Genomic DNA, 11448 nt, shown 5'->3' with positions numbered 1-11448 from the left:
CCATAGCTTGATCTGCACCTGATGATCTCAGGACAATTCTGACCAGACCCAGTTGCTTAATCAGAACAGAAGAGTTTAGTGCTTGTGGGATAAAAAAGGTGAAATGCACGTAAGCTGCTACTACAAACAACCTAATAAAAGTTTTGTGAAATCCTCAATTATTTAATTGCCGCTGTTGCTGTGCGGCAAGAGTAGGGCAAGAGTTTCGGCTTGAACAGGGTGATGTAGGGTTACAAGCCTTCTCTCAAAAGGTCATTTGCATCAAACTCAATGCCTCGATATGGTGGACGAGGCATCGTCCAACCCTACATACTCCACTGGACAGATTCAAATGGAGAATACTTTTCGGATGTCGGTATGGTCTTTGGAGTTCTCCAGAGAGGATACAACAACTAATTTACAAGATCAGCAGGAGTGAATATTTCAAGTTTGCATGCCAAGCTGATTGTGGCCAAGTGCAAAGGCTATCTTTGAGCATTCGGTTGAATTCATCGCGTTCACTATCACATCACATAAAGTTGGAAGAGGGCTAATGAATTAAGACCCAAGCTCCAAAAGGCGTGTATCTCCAAACTGGCATGGTTATAGGCACTCTTGCCGAATGAATCACTTGGTTCTCCAAAAATCTCCTCAATACAAGGAATGATTCACACAGACGGATACCAAGGAGTTGTCCCAGGACATTTCTGCATTACGAATCTGATACACGTCACTGACTTGGTTACTAGGAGACTGTACAAGGGACCTTGATTACACCAAACGTCTTCTTATGTATGCATAGAAACCTATGGCAGAGTATAGTCTATACTGTAGTACATATGGGCATACAGTATGACTGACTAGGTTGTGCTATCGATCAAAGTGATTTTTTTGGGAGGAAACATTGTGGTCCAGTGGCTTCAGCACGTAATGGAGGCCCTGCAAGCGACAGTATTGGGGCCCTTCTTGTTTATGCTTTGACTTAGTTATCTTATCTGGTCGCCACGTCCGCCCCGATCACAGCTACGATGGTCATCGTGGTCAGAAAATCAACAGAACAATCTTTTCCGTTACGTTGGACAACCGGCAGCTTGTTGTCACAACCCAGAGTTGTGTAATGACATAGATATGGAGACAAAAGTCTTGGTGCGGTAAAAATCGCAGATGATACGTTCAAGCCTAACGTGGCACTGGTCAACCACGGTTGTCTTTACCTTTCTGAGTTGCGCACACTTACAGCCTCGGTTAAACTACTGTATGCAATCGAAGGGTCTACTGGGAATATTGAAGACGTCCAGCATCGGGCGAGCGAATAGTACAGGGCATCCTGCAGCTACCCAACGAAGTCCAGAAGCCTTCTGCCTAACATCTTCAAGCTGAGGGTGAGATTGCAGCTCATGAAGAACTTTTTTGGGAACAAGCTGGTGACGTCTCGGTATAGATTTCCAGCAGATATCACAAAGACTCAGTCTAAGCAAGCCCCCAAGGCCTGTCTCAATGTCGAATGAGGAAAACCATTGTTTCGCCTGATATGAAGACTGGATCATGCAAAGAAACTCCTACTTGGTGATTGTGCATCTGTACAGATTTCATTTCTACGTGTATTCCGCTAATGAAATCGCATTATGATTGATGGTAATGAGTGTGTCAATGGCGTGATAATGCTCTTACGATGTGAATTCCATCACTTAACTAAAATGAATTGAAACGTCAGTTCACTTCAGGTGGTTGGCTAAAATAACAGTCAAATTGCGTCACCAGTCCAGTAGCACCCAATTTGTTCTTTTGAGTTGGCAGGGACGAACACCATGTGTGAAATATTCAATTGAGAAATTGTGAAAAAATCAAGCATCTAACGAAAATAAAAATTCCATCTCTCTGGTTGATGATGAACAGGACAGATGTAGATGCGTGTATTCCTGTGTTTATTCGGCAAAACAGTAGACCGAATGTGCTCTCCTCTCCAAGCGGACTTACATGGGAAGACAATTTGTAATTGGGATACCTTCCAAGGGGTTGAAAGTTGTTTTGAGATGTGTAGGGTAGTGTACGCCCACGTAGGTTTTGTCCAGCGCCGCCTCATAGAAAGTCTATAGCTCTCCGTTAGAGGCTGTGAACCTCGTATTTCACGTGGCACACTGCATTGACTTGACAAGTAGACTAAGAACATCGACAACGCTAGATTTGTCAGTAAAGGACTAGCTATCTAACCTTCAAACTGTGTGTTAGACGACATTGAAAGAGAGAACTGAAGGCTAATGCACGTTTTAAGATATCCACCGAAACCGTTATTTGGTACTGATCATCATCGTCGATAGCATGACATCAATGTTCAACACCGATGCTTCGTGGCCGTCACGAAGTGACTGGACCTTGCCGTGGTGTGACGGTTCGCGCACTTCAGCGGTCCGTTGAGCTATACTGGGGCTGTTCCCGCGACACTCACAGAGTCTCTCATACTAGGTTGCTCGACGGTTAGAGGTCTGAAGAACATAGTCTCCTCCCCTCCAGATTGGGGGTTAAAACATGTGGCGACTTGTTCCGTGGTAGTACATTTGCATTTCCCGCCAAACACCGCTGGCTTGTGGTTAGGCTTTTGAGTTGAGACAAAGGCTTTGGTTGAGGACCCTAATCGTCCTCCTGTCGAGGTGTGGGCCCCATGGCAGCATCCCAGCCCTCGTACAACCATGACATTCATGACTAACAATACTTTCATGCCACATCGGCCGTCACGTGGTGCCATCAGCCGGGTCGCCTTACCTGCTGCATACAGCAGGGTGGGTAAACGAAAACAGGCTACTGCTGACGCCTCCCTTCCTTCTCTTTCACATACTTTTTCTTCCCGCTCTCCCCATCTCAGTAATAACTCTCTCCTTGTAGGCCCAGCACTTAGGGCTGATGACTCCGTTATTTGGTACTAATGACCAATGTTCTGAAATTCTCATGATAAGGTTCCAAAGACCTTTCAGAACATGGCAAACATTTCATTATTTCAACTACGAGTTCTACATTCGTGGAATAAAATTAGGTTCACCATTTTTCAGACGGTAAAAGATACCACGCAAGCTGTCGCCCATCCCGATTTGTATTTACTTCGCTTAACTTGTATTGAAAATATGAGTCTGAATGTAGGTAGATAATCACGTGACAAATACAAAATGTACTGTTTGGTACCGATCGATGTGGAAAGCTGTCCACACATGATAGTTAGTTGGAGTACTAAATAAGTGGTGTAGATATACTTTCTAAATAAAGTTCACATACTATATAGCTATACAAAGCTCTGCAGTCATTTTTGTGCATAATCCGTAATTGCATGTACCGTCGGCCCAGGTAGTTCTTACTCACTAACTGGGACATGATGATCACTAAAGCATATGTATTGAAGTACATGGACCACTATCGGTATTTGGAGAGCGTAGACCATTTAGGCGCAACAGTGTGTGGCAGCTAATGGGAAACTCATTCTGGGGAGGTGGAAACGATAGACACTTTTGTAACCCACCACAAGACCCCGACTTCAAAGTTTTTGTGAGACGATATCCCGCATTTACTTAAGATGTGAAAAAGTGTACAGAATGCTCCGGTGAAGTACTTATCCACAGGAGCTAGACTGGCGAGGGCTCATTTAACTAGTCACAACAGGAACAGAGTCAAACCCACTGACAACTGTCGTTCTGAGAGGGAAAAAGTTTGCTTGTCATTCTATTAAAACCAGTTTATACGTCCAAAACAAGTAAATCGCTTTAATGTCATGAAACCAAGCCATCGAGCAATGAGCCCACCGGCAGTTAGCATAAGTGAGTAAAAGGTCTATCTTGTGCACTGCAAATAAATCTCAGCTAAATACACACCCAAACGGATTTCACATTGTCGTGGTTGGAAAACCAAACTTGGTGAACAAAAGTGCATCGGAATTAGTGGCATGTCAGACAACTAGAAAAAATACCAACCGACATAATCTACGGGGATAAAAGATATTGGATATTTAGGCAGATGATCTACCGAACAGACTAAAGTCTTCCCTTTGGGTGGGCAATTGCCTCAAGGGGAGGACGATTACATCAACTCAAGGAAGAAACAAGCGAGTTTTTTCATAATTCTTTTTCCGAATGCACGTCTTCTGTCTGGATGTTTTCAGGGTAGCAATGTGCATGATTGGAATGATGTCGGTTGCCTCTGCAAATCAGTTCCGGGAGAGATTTATCAGTAGTTTGACAGTTTATTTGAAAATATAGTGAGTGGAATCTTCTGGATTTTGTCCCAGCTTCACAAAGTTCACCTGCCAATGTTGGCAGGTGAGTGCTAGAATCTAAAAGTTTTTTAGCAGCCAGTTGGTTCCATTCGACTGAATAAAAAACAAAAATTTCTAAGACAAGAATGATATTTTTCTAGTTGGAAAAGTCCACCTAAAGAGACCAAGAAAGTTGTAGTACAACAAATGACAAGTTCTAGACAATGATAAACGGAAAAGTCCACCTAAAGAGACCAAGAAAGTTGTAGTACAACAAATGACAAGTTCTAGACCAAGCAATGATAAACACGGGGTTGAAAGGAATGCACCAAGTATCCCGAGTGGAAAAAGAGCAAACCTGTAAAGCCACGTCAGATTATGAAATGTATGTATGTCTATAACTTTCATTAAGCGCTCGGATTCAGGTAGAATTTTTAGTGACTTTGTAGTAAATTACTACTCATTTGTAAATTGTAACACTGTTCTTACTTTACTCTAAAGTGGTTTACACGACAGTGTCGTGGAATCTTGACGAAAAAGGTTCTCAGCATGCAGCTTCGGGTGTTGGTCTTGTGACTGAGATAAACTGTTTTTCAAGCGGAGAATATTCTCGAAGGACAAAGCTGCAGATACCTGTAGATTGCTCCAGATGGAGGGAAATTCAAAAATTGATGCAGATATCGCAGTCGACTGACTACGCGTGGTCAGTTGAAGAATTTGCTTGAGAACGGAAACGCATACGGAAAAGAGTGGCATCGGATTATCCTGCCTTGCGGAAATTTGTGTTTCAAGTAAAATCTTGTCTCATCATCTGAACTTGACTAATGTGCTTACTGCTGAAGAGTGGTCTTTGTAGTTTTAGGAAAACAACACTAAAAATAGTTAAATACACTCATTTGCAAACTAATTTGGTTTTGTGGAAGACTCACCTGAAACCCAGCTGAATCTCTCGTTTGTGATATCCTCGGGAAACTGAATGTGCTGCAACAGGTCACCTCATGTTTCAGTCGCTACGATATTCGAGATATCGCGATACATATATATATTTGTAATGCACTACTCGTAAGGTTGCTGAAAACTCCCCAAAGAGTTTGCATCAATCTTATGAGTAGTGGATTACAAACTAAAACATAATTTTATCGTCTTAAAATTACATTTAGTTTTGAAGAAATACCAGCTACCTGCAGGCAGGATTTTTGCAAGTAGGTAAAATTTACTGTAGCATTATCAAAAAGGCGTTACGTTGGTACGACCTAGTAGCCCAGATCAAACAATTTGACTAGCACAGCGTAACACACGACGTGCATTCTTCATCACTCGAACATCTACTTTCCTCAAACTGTGACCACAGCCGACTAGAAAGTATTTTTCGAAAGTTTCATCATTTATACCGCACTTTAATCTTCATTTTCCTACTTTCAAAAGTCTTTTCCATGCTAATGAAACGTTAGTGAATGGTTGACTGAAAAGGCCACCATCTCCGTTGGCCTGTCGAGCGATTGCACTTTAATCTTCATTTTCCCACTTTCAAAAGTCTTTTCCATGCTAATGAAACGTTAGTGAATAGTTGACTGAAAAGGCCACCATCTCCGTTGGCCTATCAAGCGATTGCAAAAGAGTTTGTTTTGATAGCAGTAATGTGAGTAATGTGTATTCAGATAACTTAATCTAGTCTTTATACTCCATCTAGCATCACTAAATGTACATTATAGCTCTTCAGCTCAGCGTACATTCGTTGCTTTGTCTTCCACAGTCACTGAAAGAAAGTCTTTCGTTCTTTAACTAATGGGATATCCGATGAAATGGGCCAGCTTTCCTTGTCATTACTGTATTCTACGCCAACTCACATGTCCGGTTCCTCTCACAGGAATTGATTGGTGTAGACTATCCACAGTACCCTTTGCGAGTCTTCTTGCGAATCTGGAGTTTTCGCTCGAGCCGGATGAATCTGCCAACAGACATAATTTGCATTGCATGATACACCTATAATCATAATCAATGGATGATCCACCAGCCCAAAGCTTCACAGATGTCTTGGGTTTGTTGGTATGTACTCATTAAAGTATCGTAGTAAGCGGCTCAACCGTTCAACAGCGGAAAAATTGATACAACACCGTTTTTATTCACCGCGTTCAGCTGGACGTTATGCAAAGTCACGTTTTCTAAAAATCATTCATGCTTGTGCTATCCTGTGAAAAATGCGGAGCGTCTATTCTGAAATGGGTTTTATCGGAAATCCAACAAAACCTTCAAATAGGCGATTTTAATGGGTCATTCTACACAGCAAATCGGAGCAGAGTTGGTCTTCTCTCTTTCGTTAACTGGAATTTCACCAGGAGCAAATTCACCAACCACGGGGATAGTTGCTTGTATATCAGACAGTGGACTCGTTACGGATGAGTTTGTGGCAAGATTACAGTGGGACACAAGCAAATCCGTATGACCAAAGGCATCCTATTTCCACGGATTTAACAACGCTGATGTTCCAGCAAATCGATATCTCACCATCGTAGTCTTCAGCAAATACTCTTTGAAGGAAAAAATAGTCACTATTCAACCAAGATGTGTGGGTTGTATAAATTTATTTTTTTCGACTTGTTTCCAGATATCCTTGCAGGTGGTATGACTGTTTAGCGGAGTCATCTTTCAAGCAGTAACGTCTTCTGTGGGGGCTGCACTCCCACGCAGAAGCCATTCAGAGTGATGCATTTTATATGTGCGGTCGGTTCGATTATTTCTAGTTCTAGTCAAAAACAGACGTTGGTATGAAAATCTTTATTCCGATGCACCAGTTTTTGAGTGTCATGCAAATAGAACAACAAGTTTCTCCCGTTTCTTACATTTGAATAAGGCTTTGGCTATCGAAATAGCTAACAAAGTCACAAACAGACAATTTTCACCTCGGTGTGTTCTGCGTGCTGCATTTTTTGAGAAATCAGTACTTGTTCAACTAGCCTAGCGAACGTTTGGCTAACAAGTTTCTCCCGTTTCTTACATTTGAATAAGGCTTTGGCTATCGAAATAGCTAACAAAGTCACAAACAGACAATTTTCACCTCGGTGTGTTCTGCGTGCTGCATTTTTTGAGAAATCAGTACTTGTTCAGTGATACTAGCGAACGTTTGGCTACCCATACTTGGAGCCACTCCTTTCATTTGATTACAAAATACAGGATTGCAATATGTGAACGAGACAGTTTACCTAGAACCGTATTTCAACATGTCGAAGAGAAAATGGTTGATCTCAGACCCTCGGTAGTTTTCTGACAACCCTAAAGTTCTGTTTGTGTTCACATCTTTCTAGGCTACAGTAGACTTATTTGAGATGTAAAGACCATTTGCTCATACCCATGGTGGGCGAGAAACAATAAAATGTTGACTCAGAAAAAGTTTGACGGATGTATCCAAATGGCAAACCCCCCTATACTCAAAAGCAAGAATCGAATCGTAGTCTCTCATGGACCGGACAAAACCAACTTCAAATCAAAATGAATTGCAATTTGGTTTACTTCATTAAATGCTATACTCGAATGTATGGATTCATAGGGTAATCAAAAGAATGCCGGGCCCTAGTACGTGCTCGGATACTTTTAGCCACCTGGGGTCCCCAGGTGGCTACACAAACACACTTTGATCACATGGCCCGCCATGCCCTACCGCCTTGATCGCTGGGTGGAAAACCTCGAGCAATTTGTGTGGTCAATTTCTGCCTCTCGGTCATGTTTTCAAAATGCACTTTAATCTTACGCCCCCCCCCGTTACAAGGGGCTGATATAATAATGAATGCGTATGGCCTCTCAAAGGCTTTTAGTCCAAAAAACCTTCTTCTCGCATTGTTTGTGGCTAGGGTGAAGTACACAGTAAGCGTTTATTCGCCCCTCCATTTGGAAAATGAATACACTGTCAACCAAACAAGGGGTTAATATAATAGAAATCAAAAAAGGAAAACAAACTGGGATATTCACAATCGTAACGAAACTCTTAGCGTCACTTTCGCCCCGTATACATACGATGACCCGTGAAGCGTCGACTCGACAGCAGTAAGCGGTCTTCCAGTCTGGTAGGTGTTTCCTACCAAATCTTCACACTCCGTCAGATGCAAGGATATCTTTAATTTCGGTATTCCCGGATTTTTGAAGCGCATTTGACTCATCTAAGTGTACGTTGTCCCCAACAGGCTTCATCAACAAGAAAGCCTTCGGAAGTTTTTGAACATAATGTGCACTCTGTATTCGAGGATAAACACGCGTGCAAGAACCTACAGGAAGTTTTCCGGAGTGTCCAAATGAGCGTCTGGGGGCTTAGTCATTTCTGGATGAATGTACCTTGCTTATTCAACTACCAGTTCTCTTGATAATAAGTTTCTGGAAAAATTTTGGCTGTATGGAAGTAAGGCTTCAGTGTTGAACAGGTCCTTGTAACGAGGGAACTTCTGTTATCTTACGCGTGATGTTTTTGGGCACCACCTCGACTATGAACCCGCCTCATAAGAATTTTTATAATTTAGGAAGTTGATGTTATTCTTACGGTTATGTAGAAATCTAAAACGGATCCTACTAGTCTTATCAGTTCGAAAGAAATCTGAGATTCACGGTCCTTTTGGAAGTTGAATCGATAAGCTTCGTGTCCTAGTTCTATCGTGAATTTGCCCTATCGACTAGCAGCCTGGTATTCAACGCCCAAGCTCCGGTATGATGTGACGTTTCGCCAACGCTCCCTTTACGAATATGGATCATGTGCCCGAATGTAGTGGGGAAATGTATCCAAATTGTTGCCTGGTATTCAACGCCCAAGCTCCGGTATAGGGAGACGTTTCGCCAACGCGCCCTTTATGAATATGGATCATGTGCCTGAATGTAAAGGGGCAATGTATCCAAATTGTCCGTACGCAGTTTGCAAACAGGGGATTAGAGTCGCCTACATTAATTCCGCACTAATTTAACACTAAGTGAATATTTGGCCTCCCCGACCCGTTTTGTTAATTGGATCACTTTTTGAGGCCCATTTTATCTATTGATACATATACTACTGTGAAGTTCCGTAAACCCGCAGAAGGCAAGTTCCAGTGTTATTTATGTTGTTGTTGACTGGTTCCAGGTATCTACCAAAAAGATGCTGACGGTGATGTTGATGGCGATAACGTAGAGGATGATGACGTATATGACGTAGATTCCCGTATATAACTGTCTCATTGTGCGCCTAATGTTTTATGCCGTACAAAAATACCTGGAAAAGTAAACTAGCATGCTCTGCGCGTTGAAATTATCCTTGAAAAGCACAAAGGACAACTCAGTAAGTGCGAGTTACACTTGGAATGTAGCGGTTGAAAACTCTAACAATGCTTTTTGAATATTGTAGCGAGCACCTCCCGGTGTAATAATCGTTGTTCGATATCACTGCCTGGCCACAGTTGAAACGCGTCGCCTAACTAACTGCAATCTTTGAGCGCAGGTAGCTTCCATGCGCTTACTGAGACTTTGAAACTCTGTTTACATGACTGCGGGCTACTCAAAACCGTCGATCACTTTAGATTTTCACCCGCGATATACAGTGTGGCCCAGCTCTACTTGTATTGATCGCTTGTTTTAATTGTCTCAAGCCCCTGTATTCTAATCGATCAGAAGAAGAAATTACAAAAACGTTAATTTCGGCAAACTCGCATTATGAATCACCTAGATTCCCGTTCACATAACTCTCGTTTAAACGGTTATCCTGTTGTTCAGGCGAGTCCACGTCAGAAAAGACAACATTAAGCGCGAAGTTGGTTCTTATCGGAGCTCCCTAGCAGTGTACATTCGTGTGTGGTGTTCTTCATATGCATGTTGAGTGGAACACGGTGGTGATTTTAATATGATAAAATTGTGCCCAAATTTACTAGCACTTTCGAATTGCCCGGTTGAATGTTTGTAATCCAGCTTTGATTAGTCGCGAATCTGTGCACTCCTTGTGTATTAGTTATCACGAACAAGGTCAAAATTGTGGTCCTATCCGAGGGCAGGTATGTTACATTTCAGGAAAATAAGCCTGTAGAAAATAGCAACCTAGGTAAGAAGCGCCATAATTATTTCACAAAGCTTTTATGTGGCCGAGGAGACATCTTTATGCGTGTCATAATCCCAGTTAGAAAAATAAAATTCAACGTTTTGCAGAACCGTTGTCAAGAAGCTATCAGCAGTGTGCAAATGTAACTTCGCCGTCCGCAGTTCGAGTACCCCGGGGTGTCCCACCAAACGGTCAACATACGGCTATTGTGTTTACTACGAAATAGAGAGACCTTGTCGAATCGAGAGTGGTATGGCAATCTTACCGGATCGATTACCAAATCATTTCAGACCACTGTGACCCTTTTTCAATTACATATTGAATATAAAACCTATGCAGAAAGCGGAAAAAGAACAATTCCGCTTGTTACCGACCATAGTCTACAGTTGCCATTTTAATCACCAAATTAAAGGAAGGCTGCAAAACGTTTGTGCATTGTTCGAACAATTCGAACTTTCCTTCAGTCAATCGTCCTCAAACCCATCTCTTCCTGTTTCATTGTCTTTCATTTTCAGATACGCGTTTACCTCTCCTTCACAGTGAGGATGTGGAGTGTGTGGACAGTGGTTATTCTGACAACGGAAAGATTTCTACTCATCCTATTCCCCTTGCGGTTTCAAAAGTTCCTCTCTCCCAAGGTTGCTTGGATCACAATCGGATGTAGTACCTTGCTCATTGGATTGATCAGCCTGCCGTGGTTGTTTAGCTTCTCTTACGTTGTCCAAAAGGATTGTTCTAGTAAGTCGTGGTAATTCTACACGTCATGTGATCAGTTCCTTGAGTAATTGTTTTGATCTAGTTCAAGGAGGCATTTCGAGCCTTAAGGCACGCAAAGCCAAATGATATATTACGCTATGCTTTCTCGTGAAAATAATCGAATTTAAATTTTAATATTCGTCATTCACGTCAAACTTGTAACCAAAACGTTCTTGCAAGTATACTACCGTCCACATAGACATGCGATCGGGGGGTCTCTATCAGTAAGCTTGTGAACTTACCTCAGCTGAAGACAGAGTTTCCAATTGTCGGAAAATTGTGTATCACGTTGTTGCAACATCACTATGAACGTATAGTTCGACTGTCGCAAAAAATATTCGACTGGATTTTAAAGAGTAGCCATGCAAAATACAGTTATTCACATAATTGGCCGGCAAACGATACTAAATAGTAAAAAAAAATGCTGACTAGAAATCGG

General features: G+C 42.0%; 1 protein-coding gene across 1 annotated transcript in view; it reads left to right on the top strand.

Annotated features, from left to right (window-relative positions):
• The window catches only part of T265_10098 (hypothetical protein), a gene marked incomplete at both ends in the record, with an annotated part of 85361 nt that overhangs the window by 27564 nt on the left and 46349 nt on the right, over positions 1 to 11448 (top strand). Inside the window, one exon of the mRNA XM_009176370.1 lies at positions 10769 to 10991. Within this exon, the coding sequence (XP_009174634.1) occupies positions 10769 to 10991 (223 nt within the window). The remainder of the gene's footprint in view (positions 1 to 10768; positions 10992 to 11448) is intronic.

The sequence above is a fragment of the Opisthorchis viverrini genome, assembly GCF_000715545.1.
Source record: "Opisthorchis viverrini unplaced genomic scaffold opera_v5_330, whole genome shotgun sequence".
Lineage (NCBI taxonomy): Eukaryota > Metazoa > Platyhelminthes > Trematoda > Opisthorchiida > Opisthorchiidae > Opisthorchis > Opisthorchis viverrini.
The sequence above is the reverse complement of the archived record's forward strand: the minus strand, read 5'-3'. Positions and strand labels throughout refer to the sequence as shown.